The sequence below is a fragment of the Ursus arctos genome, unplaced genomic scaffold (genome assembly GCF_023065955.2).
Source record: "Ursus arctos isolate Adak ecotype North America unplaced genomic scaffold, UrsArc2.0 scaffold_21, whole genome shotgun sequence".
Classification (NCBI taxonomy): domain Eukaryota; kingdom Metazoa; phylum Chordata; class Mammalia; order Carnivora; family Ursidae; genus Ursus; species Ursus arctos.
Window position 1 is genome coordinate 9,164,641 of NW_026622886.1, and position 17,459 is coordinate 9,182,099.

General features: G+C 37.9%; 1 protein-coding gene across 1 annotated transcript; it reads right to left on the bottom strand.

Annotated features, from left to right (window-relative positions):
• Window positions 1-974: 974 nt before the first annotated feature.
• On the bottom strand, window positions 975-17,424 carry TMEM263 (transmembrane protein 263). Its single transcript, XM_026499749.4, has 3 exons — window positions 17,167-17,424; window positions 7,759-7,822; window positions 975-3,889 (listed from the first exon to the last, which is right to left on the bottom strand). Exons 2-3 carry the CDS (start codon window positions 7,817-7,819, stop codon window positions 3,603-3,605), a joined length of 348 nt encoding a protein of 115 aa, XP_026355534.1. The 5' UTR covers window positions 7,820-7,822; window positions 17,167-17,424; the 3' UTR covers window positions 975-3,602.
• Between the last annotated feature and the right edge of the window lie 35 nt (window positions 17,425-17,459).

Here is a 17,459-nt window from a genome sequence, read left to right on the forward strand (position 1 = left end):
AAAATTATTTCCTTTATAAGCAGTTTATAATTACACTAAATTCATTTCTGTGACAAAATGTAATTAGCTGTCAAAATAAATATGATTACCTGTAAGACTTCCAGGGAACTCAAGTTAGCTTGGTAAATCAAGCGTATAGTTAGCACTGACTGCCAACAGCAGAATGAAGTACTAGTTCTGAGTAGCCCCATTTCTGTTTCTGGATATTAACTGGAGAAGTTGTGACTTACTCAAATTCAAAAGTGATAATAGGAAATTGCTAACACTGAAAGCTTTTTTGTATTTGCAAAAAGAGATACTTCCCCGGTACTGATTAAATCAGATAATGTATGGACAGCACCTGGCAGGTAAGTAGATACCCAGTATATATCAATTTTCTACCTTCCTCCAACTGGTTCCCATATCTTTGAGTCACTTCTGTCCAGTGAGGGGTGCGAGTTGGTTCCACAGTTACTTAGAACAGAGTAAAGTGCTCCCTACTTCTCCATCAGATCCCAAATTGTAGATGAGAATCACCTTTGGGGGCTGTTAAACAGCAGTCCTGGGCCCCGCCCTCCAGAGATTCAGAAAGCTGGGGTAAAACCTAAAAATCTGCATTTTTTTTTTCAAAGATTTTATTTATTTATTTGACAGAGATAGAGACAGCCAGTGAGAGAGGGAACACAAGCAGGGGGAGTGGGAGAGGAAGAAGCAGGCTCCCAGCCGAGGAGCCTGATGTGGGGCTCGATCCCAGAACTCCGGGATCACGCCCTAGGCCGAAGGCAGACGCTTAACCGCTGTGCCACCCAGGCGCCCCTAAAAATCTGCATTTTTAATCTTCATCAGAGTTGACTAAAATGTATTTGCATTTCATTGTCTTGGTATCAAAATACATATTCAAAGATGTTTTGTCATGTTTGTGCATTAGTACCAAAAATTAAAAAATGACTACAGTACTTTTGAACTATGTAACTAAAAATTTTAAGACTGCCCTGTTTTTCCTTTAAATTTCCTTTATTTCCTTAGATCTTTATGAAACATTTCATCTTTTGCAGATCATAGTGCTTTATTAACAGATTTATATATTCTTTTCCCATTCCTTTAATACAAAAAAAATTTTATTCAATCACCAGTCTTCTTCATCTGACATTTCACTAAGTACAGGATTCATAATGTCAACATTATTAGATCAATCATTCAAGTGGGTCACACAAGTTCATCCTCATTGTGCCAAATACCCACTCAAAAGATACACTGAATAACAGATGCCTCCAAGTGCAAGTAGCAACCTTAGTTTCCTGAAGTGAACCAGTACTGTTTCACAGGTCAAACTGCTAGTCTACGCAAATAAACTGGAAAAGAAAGTGTACAGCTGTACATATCGTCAAATGGCAAGTTCATTGGAAGAAGAACCTCTATAACCATTTGTATACTTCTCTGCCATCCTTGCAAAAGCCTCTCCTGCATAAAGTTATAGTTCAGAATTTAAAACAAACTTGATGAGATAAAATGTACCAGGTGGCTTTTCTGTGGCAGAAATTACAACCATTTTTCCTCAAGCAATTTTAAAGACAAGTAAGGTTGAAAATAAATATGCAAGCACACAGTAAACTAAAGTCTGTGTTTAGAAATTCAGGTACAAAGCACAGCAGAGCCTATGACTATAGAAGATAAATTAGAAATATAAACTAGCAATGAAGCAATAATTTCTTTCAAATAGCAGGAAACAAGTTCTCCAATACCATTATTTAGATCACTGTTTAGTGTTCATCTATTAACTTTGGAGTTTCTTTTAAAAATCCCTTTTGCTGATTATGACATTTGACCAAATATACCAACAAATATACCTTAAATCATAGTGCATGAAATAAACAACCGTCTAATTTCTGATGAACTCAACAACTTTTCAGTTTTGTATATAGCGGTTCAAGAACCTTTGTAGGTTTGCTTAGAATCCCTACTGGTGTTTATGAAAGCTTTTAAAAGTTATGTTCTTATCCATTTGTTGTTCCACATTAATGTAACACTCTTAGTGCTGCATTTAAGCCTTGGGTGTTGGAGTGATCTGTTTTAAGTTCTCAAGGATGTATTCTGACTTATTTACTCCAGAGCATCACCTCCTTTCCTTCCCTCCCTCACATACACACACACACACACCCCATTCTGCAAAATGGAGGCAAATTTCCAGACTTAAGTATAAAGAAAACTAAGATTTTTCAAGCTTGGATTATAACCCTTAGTTAAAAGGAATGTCAAATATATGTGCCACTTTAAAAATTTTTATGAAACTGAATATGAAATAAAAGATGAATTCCAGCTAGGTCATATTCTTTGAGAATGAATGAGACATGATGAGACCCGTTAAGAAGACATGACACACTTACCATCCACAATCAAAAACTTCAATTGCCTGCTTGAGGTTGACTTGGAAATGGTACGTACAAAGTCCACGATTTCTTCAAAGGACTAAGATAACATATTAAAAGCCTATAAACCACTGACAGCACTTATATATATATTTTACATTCAAAACTGATCTATGGAGCCCATTTCATTCGATTTAAAAGTCAGCTCCCAAATATCTGTGGCTGCTTTTACTGTGTTTTTTAAAAAGAGTTACTGCTAACATTTTAAGCCATCCTAAAGATAAAATTGGTGTGAAGATTTTTTATATCTTGGATGCCTTAGGTGATTCTTAAGTATTTAAAATTATTTGTTCCTCCTTAATATGAAACTTCCAAAATAGCTTATGACCGCAAAGAAATGTTCCTTAGGCACTGTGAGGTGTAATCAAGATGGAGCAAGAAACCAGGCTGAAGCATAATGTTTGGCTGGTAACTACACTGACAGTTAACAAAACGCTAGCAAGCACTACCTTACCTGCCTAGAGCAAGAAATGCCTTTACCCCACTACTCCTGAGATTCTTAAGAGGGAAAACCAATTTCACAATTTTTAAAAGAATCCATATAGAGTTCTAAGAACTGCACATGTTTAGGGTATTAGAAAAGATGTTTCATAAGGCATCAATGATTAAATTAATGTAATGCATATCTAACAAAAGATGGTTAACACTCAGTATCATAAAACCATTTATCTCTTGTAAATTTCTCTAATTCCTGCTACTCTTACCAGCTTAAATAAGAAAAGAATGCCTCTTGGCCTAATCAACTATGGTTATAAAAAAAAAACTAAGACATCTGAAACTATTAGGCACATCAAAGGTACAGTTTATGTAGTTCAAGGTTCCCTTCTTAAGGGGCAAATGAGTTACCTGGCACATTATACATATGGAACTGTAAAGATAATCAACTAAATTCAACTTTCACATTTTTTAGTTAAACTGAAAGACTTATAGTAAATATCAAATATACCATATCTTCAGTTACAACTGAGTAAGTGTAACATTTTACCAGATAAAAAGCTGGAATTTAAGTATGAGAAACCTTCATACACTGTGCTAGTATTGGTCTCTTCTTTTTAGACAAAAGCCAGTCATCAATACTTTCAACACAGCAGTTTAGAAGATAAACGTCCAAACAGGTGACTTGGTTGTAGTCCGTAATTTAGCAATTCAATGCCACTGGCATCATAATGCTGTGGAGAGCAAGTGTATCTCCATATTTTAGTCAGATTTGTCTTTCTTCTTTCCTGTTAAGGGCACTTTGTTTACAACAGCAGACCCAACAGCTGTAACACCTCCAGCCACAGCAGACACGCCCCCTTTCACCAGCCCTATTCCCATGGAAGGCACAGTTGTAACAGCTGTTTTGGTCACCTCCAGACTCTTCCCACCAATCCAAGCCACACCACCAATGGTGGCACCAACAGCTCCCTTTGTAACACTGAAGATACCACCAGTCACGCGGGACAACATGCCTGGTTGCTGCTGTGGGTGATCTTTCATTGAACCTAATGAGAGAAAATATGAAGACAGTCAAATATAAGTCTTTAAAGAGCAGTACAAGTCATTAAGTATCCTAAGACTTCCTAACAATCGGGGGGTTGTCTGGATGAGATGAACCACATAAACACAAATCTGATCAAAACACTAAAAACCTCTTCCCTCAAAGCTATAGTTGTACATGTTTTAAAACATCTTGGTCCAATGCTAAATCTTAGTATTTATGAGAAAAAATGCTTTTGGGACTAGACAACTTTCATAAAATAGAATCTAAATTTAAATGTTTCCTTGATTTACAGTTTTGTTGCTGTTAATAAAAAACTTTATATCCTAAAAGGAGCATGAAAAAATAAGAAGATAAATATATTTGGCCTTCATTTCCTTGACAGAATTCAATCATCACTGAAACAACCTTTTTCATTTAAAGCAGTGATTCTCAAGGTATGGCCTGGGACTCCTGGGTAACCACAAGACCATTTCAGGGGCTCTGCAGGATAAAAATTATTTTCATGATAATACCAATATGTCATTTATCCTTTCACTTTTATTCTTTCACATTCATTCACAAAAGTCTACAGAATTTTCCAGAATCTAAATGATGTGCAATAAGACAAGTCCCTAAACACAGAAGCAGCTGTGAGAAACTAGCTGTCTTCTATTAACCCTAACATTAAAGAGATTTGCAAAAATTTAAAAACGTCACCCACCCTTTTCACATTTTTTTTTCCCTTTGGAAAATAGCTGCTTTTCAAAAACTATGTTAATCACGTTAATATGTAATAGGTCTTCTGGGGTTTTTAATGAATAAAATATTTATCAGTTTTTATTACTTATATGGCATATATCAACAAAGACACAAGCTTTTTGGGGTCCTCAATTTTTAAAAGTAGAAAAGCCAAAAACTTTGAGAACCACTAATTTAAATATATGTAGGTGTCTGCTCTATTTGTATGTTACTAACGTACTTAAAGAGCTAATGCTATGTGAAAATAGGATAATTATTTATCTCTTAAAATCATGTTACTTACCTAAAATCATTTTTTGTAGTGTTGAGAAACTACAGCTATGCTTAGTACTTTCACTGCATCAGTAATTCTTACAGGAGAGAGTATGTGATTTAAACTTCTAGTCTGTGAAAACTCTTTTACTCCAGAAAAGGTAATATCAATATGAAAAATTCAGATTTATTTAAGTCATGAATTTGTTCTCTGGTTTCATTTTGAATAGAGTCATTCAAATTGGCATGTAACCTCAAACTCAGGCATAAAGTAACAGGAAGATTTCATGAAAATTTGCTTGTATCAGCCTCAAACAAACACAGGTTTTTTTCTCCTTTGTAATCTAATGATTTAGGGGGCACCTGGGTGGCACAGTCATTAAGTGTCTGCCTTTGGCTCAGGGCGTGATCCTGGCATTCTGGGATCGAGCCCCACATCGGGCTCCTCTGCTAGGAGCCTGCTTCTTCCTCTCCCACTCCCCCTGCTTGTGTTCCCTCTCTCGCTGGCTGTCTCTCTGTCAAATAAATAACATCTTAAAAAAAAAAAATCTAATAATTTAGGCAGCAACAACACATAAATGGTGTTTATATTTTTCTAAATTTTGTGGAAAAATACTTGGTCATTAAATAGTTCACTGAAAAGGTACAACTCGCACAAAGAAAAGTAAATTCTTGGGTATGAAGGCCCCACTAGGACCACCAAAGCTACTAACTCCTAGCAGAATGTATCAGAGAAGACAACATTGGTAAACTCATACTTGATAGAGAAAAAATTCTGAAAATCGAGCTTTTCTAATACAGCACAAATTTACCTTGATAAAGATTTTCTTTTCATTGTTTAGAGGTTTTACATCATGTCACAAGTATGAAAATATCACTGACTCCTCAAAATAGCTCATAAAGACATAGCAATGGCTAAATTTATGAAAACCAAATTCTTAATTGAAGCTATTTGAGAAATAAGCATAGTTAATATAAATTTTTAAATAGGGCTGCTTGGGTGGCTCAGTTGATTAAGTGGCTCCCTTTGACTCAGGTCATGATTCCAGGGTCCTGGGATTGAGCCCCACATCACGCTCTCTGCTCAGCAGGGAGTCTGCTTCTCCCTTTGCAGCCCCCACCCCTGCATTCTTACACACGCACATGCACACTCTCTCTCTGAAATAAATAAAATTATTTGTTTTAAAGATTTTATTTATTTGACAAGAGAGAAAGACAGCCAGCGAGAGAGGGAACACAAGCAGGGGGAGTGGGAGAGGAAGAAGCAGGCTCCCAGCGGAGGAGCCCAATGTGGGGCTCGATTCCAGGACCCTGGGATCATACCCTGAGCCAAAGGCAGATGCTTAACGACTGAGCCACCCAGGGGCCCCAATAAAATGATTTTTTTAAATAAAATTAAAGAGCTGAAATAAAAGGATATGGAATAGCATTTGAATATGTTAATTATAAAATTACGAAAAGGGTTACATAATTGATAATTCTTTTGTAATCAAGGTCACTAACCCTAGGAACAGGAAAAAATCCCGATTTGAGGATAAAACAGATACTGACTCATGCTGAATACCCTCATTAATATTATCCTGCTATGCCAAATTCGGTGCACATGCATTTAATGAAGACAATTTTTCTTAGTCAAAGCAGATAAATATTAATGCTGTTGATCTCTTTTAATTACAGTGTGCTCGTAATTACCACCATATAAATTACCTGCTCTGCAGACTACTTCGGTTTAGCAGGTTGCCATATAAAGACATTACCAAAGCACTTTCTCTTCCTGGACAAGCATGCTCCTGAGCTGTCTTTCTCTCTTTCCTGGCTTTATCCCTACAAAGTCCTTATTAACTTTCTCATTAAGCCCTAACTTTTTTTTTCAAAACTCTAGGGTTCTAGACCTAAAAAATAAGTCAAAAAAATAGCTGACCTAATAATTTTCCAGGCTATTCTTCCACCAAACTAAAACTAATCTCCTAGTTACTGCCATCTTCTTTTAGGCGTAAGTACAAACTTTTCATTGTGTTTTCGTAGCAATTTCATTTTTGTCTACCAACATAGGAAATACAAGAAGAAAAGTCTGAACAGTGGGTAACTGGGAAGAAAATAAAATACCCAGAGTCACAACTTCCAGCTCTACCCTCTTCCCAGAGATACTAGTCTGTCTGCTACTCCAGTCTGGTCTGCTGCCACTTCATCCCTTCTTCTTCACTTTGATTCTCTGTCTTAGCTATTATGACTGTCCTGTACAAACATGCAGTTGTCAAAGGAAATTACTATTTGGTTTAAATTTAATAATGTTCTACACCAAAACCATAAACAGAATATGCCTATAGTCATTTTCTGTATATAGTCAAGACATTCACGTATGCATTTAGTGTTTCCAAGAATTTTTGAAGTTTAGGTAATAAAATGACTCATGATGTCACAACTTTCAAGCTAAAAGAGAATTTAAATTAAGCAGACCCTAAGACCATTAATATAGGAAGAAAAACTACCAATGATAAATAACAGTCTAATAACAAACCTCAAGTGCCTCTTGAATTGAGTTTTTGTATTCATGACATGAAAATTAAACATAGTCCATCCTTCCTCTGCACCCCACACCCATTCTTTACAAATGAAAGGATATTCTAACTTGTGAAATGGTCTTACTAGAAGAGTAGCAAAAGAATAGATCTTATGTAATAAAACAGTTGCACAGTGTCCCCATTCACCAATATCTATGCTTTCTTGTTAGAAGCTAAAAATGTTTATCTTCAATTATTTTTGGAACATATTCACCCACAAGGTAAACAGACTGTTACTTTAAATTTAATAAAAAACAATCAGAATTTTAATTCAGTAGGATGTTTGTTTCCATTCTTAGTGTGTCAGATGCATACTTACCTTCTGGTGGTTCATCACTAAGGTATGATGGGAGTTCTTGATTTTTATCTGCCTGATTCATGATCTAAAAAAACACATACACATTTTATTGTAACCTCAACCTGTGAGATGACCTCTTAGCACATGCTCAATTAAGACTTAATCAACTTTATTCAGATAAATAACATTTTAAAACATTTGTGGCAAAACTACATTTTATTTCTCTCCCACTTTGTGGTGTTTAAGAATACTTTTAATTACACTACTGGACAATATAAATCTTATCTCAAACACCAACCAAAGAGTAAGAGGCATAGTACGAGCTTTCCTATGTTGTTACTACTGCTTACTAATTGAAAGAAAGTTGGAAAGTCAGTGAAAGGGTTGGCAGACAAAAATCTTAAGTGCTTCCTCCTACAGAGTAGTGGATAACTTAACTGTAATTTATTTCTCGACAGACTTAAGGAAAACCTATACTACATCTAAAAAATATGTTCTATCTGAAAGCTTTCTAAGAATCATGATATCCTTCTAGAAAAATGACATCACCAATCTGAATCATTAAGAGATGGACTTTGATTACTTTTTTATTGTTTTTAGAGCTCTTACAAACACAGGGAGCAAAAGAACTCAAAATCTATGAAAAAATATGTATGTGATTACCTCCTTAGTACAAATAGTAAAGGAACCTGAGAAATAAAATAAGCTACACTGGGATGAAAAAAAAACTTTCTTTTCCCAATTTCCTTTACTACCTTAAAATATTTGCTTTTATATTCACTTGACTAAGAAAAGATCAAAACGAGTCAAGACTGGAATACTAGTACTCCAGTACTACAACTTTTAGAATACTATTTAACAAATTTAAAACAAAACATGCAGGAATTCCTGACAGAATATGTGTGTCCCTTTTCCTGATGAAAAACTACTGTGGAGCCACCTTCCTCCCCACTGAACTGTTAATTCCAAGAGGAGAGACTGATTAGCTTGTTCACCACTGTGTTCCCAAGATCTGTATACCATACACATACAAATCCAAATCACCTGGCTGATCAACCAATCAACAGATGCTACCATCCCATGGACAGAAATGTGGAGAAATTATATACACACATACATCTTACATATGTTAACCGGACTTTAAAAAACAGGTGTGATGGGGGGGCACCTGGACGGCTCAGTCTGTAGAGCATGTGACTCTTGATTTCAGGGTCATGAGTTCAAGCCCCACACTGGGCATAAAGCTCACTTAAAAAACAGTGTGGTAGCAACTGCATAGATTTCCAAACTGCCTTTCTGTATATATCTCAAAAATCCCAACTAAAAGAATTACGTTTTTCTTAATTCAGAATCCCTTTAAACATTTTTCTTATATATATCTTGTAATTTAAAAAAGAAAAAGACCACTATTTTAAAAGCTTAGAGCTGCTTTATAAAAGATATATACAAGTTCATCTGTATGATATCAATTGACTTTATCCTTCTGTGGGTAGGCAAAGAGGAGCCATGACAGTAACATCGTCAGATCTGTGCTTTAAGAAGCTAACTGAAGCAAGAACAGATGAAGAAGGCGGGGCGCCTGGGAGGCTCAGTGAGTTAGATGGCTGACTCTTGATTTCGGCTCAGGTCATGGTCTCGGGGGTCGTGGGGTTGAGCCCTGAGTCGGGCTCTGAGCTCAGTGCATCTGCTTGAGATTCTCTCCCTCTCCCACTGTCCCCTTCTCTCCCCACGGTTGTTCTCTCTTTCTAAAATTAAAAAAAAAAAAAAAGGAAAAAAAAAAAACAGATGAAGGACAGAGAGATTAAAAACAGTAAGTGGCTACTTTATAAGTTCAGTGAAATGGAACAACAGTTTAAACTCTGCCAGTTTTTCCTGTATAAATAAATGTTTGGGCAAAAATCTACGAGTCACCCTTGATTTCCTGTTTTTTACATTCCCATCTAATCATTGGTAAATTCTGTCGCCTAAATAAATCCAGAATACAAGCACTTCTCATCACCTCTACTGCTACCATTTTCAATTAAACTATCGTATCTCTTACTTGGGCTGCTACAAAGTCTCTTAAATGGCTCTGAGCTTCTACCTTTGCTCTTCTTTCAGTCTAGCTGTGTTGCACTCTGCCTAAACCCCTACAAGTGCTTCCTGTTTTGTTCAGAATAAAATCCAGAGTTGAGGCCTGACATCTAACACTCTGACAGCATCTCCTACCATTCTGACTCTCACTCATACCAGTCTAGCAGCACAGGTTTCCCTGCTCACCAACTCCTGAAAGGCTCTTCCCCAAGATATGTGCATGGCTTGCTTCCTTACTTCCTTCAGGTCTTTATGCAAATGTCCCTTAACAGAGATCTTCCCAGACCACCTTACAATAGATTAGCATCCTCCTACTCCTTTCCCGATCATTTTCACCTAACCCTGCTCAATTTTCTTCATTGCTCTTACTTTTATATATATATATATAATGTACATATTACATATTTATATATTATATATACTTATATATAAATATTTGTAAGTATTTATATGTAAATATAAATACGTATGTTTACTTTGTGTCTCCACAATTAGAATGTAAGCTCCAGGAGAACAAGGCTTGGTTTTGTTCACTGCTCCATCCCCAGAGCCTTTTTCAATGCCAGATGCATGGTAGACAAATACTTGAATTTTCTGTATGAAGTAGAACAGAGCTTGGGTATTAATATGAGATAAAAGGAAAATATAGGAAGGAAAATTTCTAGTTTTTTGAGCAACTAAGTAGGCAAAGATGATGAAGACAAGGGACAGGAGACAAGAAACCACTTCCGAGAAAAGATGAAGGACTTTCTAAAATTTTTATTTTATTGTGGTAAGAATACTTAACATGAGATCTACCCTCTAAAACAGAAGTGTACAACACATTACTGTTAACTATACGTAGGATTAAAGGACTTGTTTTGAACAGCTGGATCTGAAATGCTTTCAGGGCACGTGCAGGACACGTTCAGCAGGCAACTGGATTTAAGGGGTCTGAAACTCAGCATGAAGTCTGAGTTAGAGTTGAGGCCCCAAGAGTGGTTTGAAGTGGTAGCTATGAAGACAGAAGTATGAAGAGAGAAGTAGACTAATAACCTTAATTGGACTGCTCATATTTAAGGGATGAGTGAAAGAGAAGCCAGCAAAAACAAACAAAATACAAAATACATCTGAAAGTGTACAAATGAGTATAGCCTCATGGAAGGCAAAAGATGAATTTATAAGCTTCCTAGAGACACACAATGCAGACATTAAAATAATTTATGAAGACCAAATACTATGGGGGAGATGCTAATGTTACATTCCGAGAATATAAAAGGCATATATCAAATAATCCAATTCTTTTACATGTACATAAAAAGACTGAAAGAAAGTATACCAATATGTTGACAAAGACTGCCACTAGGGAGTAGAAATATAGAGAGAGAGAGGAGACAGAGAGAGACAGAGAGACTGTGCTACAGAGAAAGAAATACCATCCCTTTATATATAGATATACATCTATAAATCTATATCTAACATCTATATTTTAATTTTCTACCGTAAACATGTATTGCTTTCGTACCTAAAGAAAATTTTATATTTTTAAGTCTTAGAAATCAGTGATATTCATAAAGGGTATTTTCAAAGGTTATGCAGTTCATCTACCTAGTTTTTATCCTAGTTTTTTTTTAGGTTTTTATCCTCAAATCAAGGTGATCTAAAAAACAACATACTTAAATCACAAAATGCTGATTTGAAGAAAATGACATCACTGAGTTTAACTCCCGGTTATGTCCTTAGTAAGAAAACCCTGACAAAGAGCCTTACGCAGGCTGTTTACTACATTGTACTGCACTGTAAAGAAATTACCTACCACATTACTCGATGCCTCTGATACAGAGCTCCACATAAGAAATGTCTTTAGTGGTATTCAGAAAAATTTTTGTTTCTGCAACAGATTTAGGATGTTTTCTTCTCTTTGAGATCTATATACTTTCCTATTTAACAGATAACCTCAGGATGGTAAAAACAGAGCTACCCTACGACCCAGCAATTGCACTACTGGGTATTTACCCCAAAGATACAGATGTAGTGAAAAGAAGGGGCACATGCACCGCAATGTTCATAGCAGCATTGTGCACAATAGCCAAACGGTGGAAGGAGCCAAGATGCCCTTCAACAGATGAATGGATAAAGAAGATGTGGTACATATGTACAATGGAATATTATTCAGCCATCAGAAACGATGAGTACCCACCATTTGCATCGACATGGATGGAACTGGAGGGGATTATGCTAAGTGAAGTAAGTCAAGCAGAGAAAAGACAATTATCATATGGTTTCACTCATATGTGGAACATAAACAATAGCATGGAGGACCATAGGGGAAGGGAGGGAAATCTGAAGGGGGAGAAATTAGAGAGGGAGACGAACCATGAGAGGCTATGGACCCTGGGAAACAAACTGAGGGTTTCAGAGGGGAGGGGGTGCGGGAATGGGGTAATAGGATGATGGGTACTAAGGAAGCCACGTGTTGTGATGAGCACTGGGTGTTATTCGCAAGTAACAAATCACTGAACACTACATGAAAAACTAATGATGTACTTATAGAGCAGCTACCTGAACATAATAATAAAAAAAAAAGTCTTATGCAGAGCAGGTGCCCCAAAAATAAAAAAATAATAAATAATAAACAAACAAACAAACAAATAAATAAATAATTTCCCTTTGGCTTCCAGGAAGCTTGCAGGTAAAATCCCAACTTAACTGGGCACGTTCCTGTGGCCTGCCTACTTGTCCTATTTTCCCCCAACTCCACACCTCAAGACCCCCACTCTTACTGCTGTTCTCCCTGGTTAGTTTGCAATTTGAGTACTTTACTTATATTCTTACCATTTTGTTAGTATATATTTTTGTTGTAAGCTGACGCACATTATTTGTGAAGTACGTGAGAAAAAATTACCATCTGTATCTACATTAGTATTAAGCATCACAAGAAAAGATACATACCAATATACGGTCCAAATTTTTGGTTAAAAAAAAAGGATACTTTAAGCTAAAATTGTGCTTTTCAAATATTCTTATTTAAGAGTAAGCAGTAGCATGCCAGCGGCTTCAAGAACCACAGGAGAGATACGATGCGTGCATTTTACTACACAGTAATTTAAAGTACCGTTTAAGTTTAAATATACACTAATTAAAAAGATAACTGAAAAGTACTTGGGAATTTTTAGGATAACCAGACTCTCAAGAAATTTCATTCCTGTTTGGAACTTCTTCAGGATATACTCTCAGATTTACCAGCTCTCTCTTCCCAGCCCACAACACTCCCACCCCCATCCACCATGATTCTACTCCTAAGTTACGTGTATTTTTGGTAGAAGAGTTTGAAATGTAGGAATATAGATACTATTATACAGAAATATCCACAGATACATTTAATATTGTTAGTGACAGTTACCAACAGGATTATCAATAAACAGTAAAATAGAAAATGTGGGTATTAAGGAGGGCACATATTGCATGGTGCACTGGGTGTTACACGCAAGTAATGAATCATGGAACATTACATCAAAAACTTGGGATGTACTGTATGGTGACTAACACAACATACTAAAAAATTATTAAAAAAAAAAAAAAGAAAAGAAAAGAAAAAAAAAATCTGGAGGTCTGCCTGGCTACCAAGAACAGAGGAACTTGGTATTAGAGGGCTTTGAAGTCCTAAGAGGCCAAAGGCATTGATTTTTGTTTTGTACACATATTTTTTTAACATCTGACTTTCTTGTACATCATTGGTGTTAACAGCAAGTATATAGTATTAAAATTCCTCTTAGGGGCGCCTGGGTGGCACAGCGGTTAAGCGTTTGCCTTCGGCTCAGGGCGTGATCCTGGCGTTATGGGATCGAGCCCCACATCAGGCTCGTCTGCTATGAGCCTGCTTCTTACTCTCCCACTCCCCCTGCTTGTGTTCCCTCTCTCACTGGCTGTCTCTCTCTCTGTCGAATAAATAAATAAAATCTTTAAAAAAAAAATTCCTCTTAGAACTCTTAGGATAATAAAAATAGTGTAAAAGCTGCAAGTATTTGGAATATTGTTGTTTTCTAAATTCCTAATTTGGTCATAAGGCATTGAATACCTTGTAAAAAGTATTTCTGCTAAATCCTTAACTCTCTGTAATGCTACCTGTACTTTTTACTCACATAAATCATTCCCAACCCCTACACACATATATGTGCCAAACTTTTAGTGATATTACCTCTTTACAGATACTACCACTTTATCACTAAGGAGAACTATTTTTTATATTACCATCCTGTTCATTATCATCATTACAGGGGCTTTGTTTCTCTTAAATTGGGAATTCTGAACACATACTCCTAATCTCTTAAAACTGGTAAAGGTAAATAATCTGCTTGTAAAATTTAAAAGTACACACATAGAGACAAGTAACAACTAATAGAAAAAGTGTCAAAATGACCATTTTAAATGTTATCCTTAAACAAAATTATTGAATGCTACGCAAACCATCTGCCCTAAACTCACTGAATTATTAGTTCAATATATACTTGGGTCCCTACTATGTGGCAGGCACCATGTCAGGCGCTGAAATTTCAGCATGATTCAGCACACAGGACTTCTCTAAACCAGTTTACCCAAAGGGGACACACTTTCTTGGCACTTATCAATTTATCTCATGCAAAACCCAAAAAATTATCTGCTCTCTAGGAACTCATAATACACACAAGTTTCTATTTAAAAAGTACCTTCCTAAGGAAGGCAATAAAAACAGAAAACAGCCTTTACATCAGGACAAATAACTGAACTTACTCTATGGACATAAATCAGGTTCACCACTTGGTCCTAACATGTGAACAAATTTAGAGTACCAACTAAAACTGGTTATAACTGTACTTTTTAAAGAAATTGTGAAATGTGAAAGACTTCTTTGCTGTAGACTACAATTCACCAGTAGTTCCTTTAGGCATTTTAGGCCAAGGAGAAATAATTCTTGTCAAGTACAATAGTATCATAGATATAGCAGCTGGCAAATATATTGAGCAAGGATTAATAACAACACTATTCCCTAGAGGATAATTTCTTCCAATAATAGAAATAAGTAAACAAATGCCTCTTAGGAACTTTTTTTTTTTTTTTTAAGGAAAACAGATGAATCAGTGTTGTTTGTGGATATCTACAACATTTGATATATTAAGTTTTCATTAATGGTGAAAACAAAGTTTGAAAATAGTACACAAATTTGCCTATGGCTAAACACCCCTTTGTGTACCAAAGGAAGTTAAATAGCACTAACACATTATATGAAGCCTAACTACAAAATACAGTACGCAACAGTTTCCCTTCAAAGCCATTTCAAAAACCTGTTATTAAACAGTGCCAATTTCCTATAAAAAAAAAGACTTATAATTGATTTAGCTAAATTCTTCTATACATTCTATATATAGGAACTTTGCCACATCCTCACTCCCGTTTTAGCTTCTTTGCCAAATTACAAGGACTTTCAAAAATACATTTATACAGAACTTTCACACACACTCACCAATAAGCAGTGTATATTAAAACACCAGCTGACTGTGTTTAGGCTTCTCTAGTTAACCAACTACCCTGAACAGGCTGCTTTTAAACACGGCCCCCGCCCGTTAAATCAACAGAACACAGGCTACAAGAAATGCATTGAATCTGGCAGGGAAGAAAAAGTATCTGTCAGTAAAACTTTTAAGTGACCACCTTAGTGACAGTCAGTAACAACTGACAGTATCAAAATAGTAATTTTTTAAGTGTTGCCTTTAAATGAAACATTAAGCAGAATTACAATAAGCTATCAAACCAGATAACCAGTACACCAGTAATCTTCACTAAATTATACCTCATTAGTTCAACAGATGATTTGTGTCCCTACCATGTCAGACACTGTATTAGGCACTGAGGTTACTACTACAACAAGCATGTGAAGGCCCTACTCTGAAGGTGTTTATATGTAATCCAATGAGATATCTTCAGGAAGTAGCAAAAACAGCAAGTACGCAATGACTGAAACAAAGACAGGTAAAGATTTCCCTGAAGTTAAATACACACACACACACACACACACACACGCACAGAAACTTTTCTATCTATCCTCAAACTTTTCTAATGATATTCTCTATATATGGACACATTTTTATTGAACTTGGTTTCTGCTACATCAGTCATAGCATAGACTAAAGAAATGAAAGGGGGGGAGTCAAAACTGAGGGCATAGAGGTTTATTAAAGATTACTTCCCTATTTCTTTGAAAAAGCAGGCACAGCCACATACACACAAACATAGACCTGTTGATGTGGTATCAATATTCCTGGGAGCCCTTTAGAGCACTCACACCAGGGCATGTTCTAAAGGTTAAACAATCGCATACAGCAAATAATCACGGATAGCAAACAAAGTATTTTCATTTGGAATTAGCACAAGTGTTCACAAGGGCCTAACAAATAAAATAAGAACTCTCCTCTTTAGGTGTTTCTAAACCTTTCCCAGCGGCCCCTTCTCCCCCCACTGATCTCTTTAGTCATAAGCAAGTCTTTTTCTTTTTTTCTTTAGCAGAGGGAGTGACGTGGCAGGAGAGGCAGAATATGACCCTGGAGAAGCCGTGACTAGGGCTAAGCACAGCACCTCCTCCCTCTGCTCCACGTTGTACACCCAGCACACCCCCACTCCCACAGGGTTCCAGAATTTCTATGTCTTCCCATATAGAAAAGGCGATCTATTTAGGCGGGGATCTGATTGGAAGTGCGCGCTTGGGGACCAGTCTCAAAGCTGCGTGTGCAGAGCAGGCACGGTTTTTATTTAGACTCGGGAGGCAATGATGGCACCGACGGGTGCTCCAGCGGTCCCCAGTCACCCCTAGCGCCGTCAGCGCCTCTCTCCATTCCACACTTCAGCTTTAGGTTAGACGTGAGAGTAGAATCTTTCCGTGGAAAGAGCACTGGGGACCAAGGCTTGAGTGCCTGAACGCAAGAGAGCGGTTTATCAACAGGTCGGGAGTTAGTGTGGTGGGGAAGCCCAGCACAACCGCCCCCCACCCCCGCCGCATCCCTCTCCCCTCCCCAGCTGCTGACGCCCTCCCACCCCCATTCCCCCAGCCTGACACCCAAGGAGCTAAGAAGTGAAGCCGAGGCTTCCAAGGAGAGTCCGCAATCACAAACCACCGCTGGGGAGTCGGGGACACATAAAGAATAACCACCCCGCCAGCGAACCTCCGTCCGCCCCCAACATAGTCCCGCCCCTCCCCCTTTCCCGCTCAGTCCCCCCAAAAGGCTCCGCTTGGGGAAGCCAGGCCCGGAGGTGATGAGGTGCAGGAGAGCTAACGGAAGAAGGCGACAGAGAGGAGGACAGGAAGCCGGGACGGCGCCCCCCGCCCTCCCAGCCCTACTTACTCACCTCCGGGGTCGAGGGTCGGCGCCTGGAGCCGGGGCTGGGCGGAAGAACCGGGCAGCACCGAGGAGGACTGCGGTGGCCTGAGCAACTGGCACAACCCCGGGCAGCTGCGGGTTCGGGAGGCGCCTCCTCAAGCTTCGGAGCCAGAAGACTCGGTTGACGACGGCGGCAGTAGCGGCCTCCGGCTGCGGACGTGGCGCCGGACGCGACCCGCCCCCTCCACCGCCTCCTCAGCTCCCGCCTCCTCCCGCGGCTCCGGCTCCGACGCGCACGCGCACGCCAGGCCCCTCCCGCGC

Coding starts and splice junctions, on each gene's coding strand:
- TMEM263 (XM_026499749.4), bottom strand. CDS start 7,819: ATGAATCAGGCAGATAAAAATCAAGAACTCCCATCATACCTTAGTGAT. Junction 3,890..7,758: donor TAGTGATGAACCACCAGAAG/GTAAGTATGCAT, acceptor TTCTCTCATTAG/GTTCAATGAAAGATCACCCA.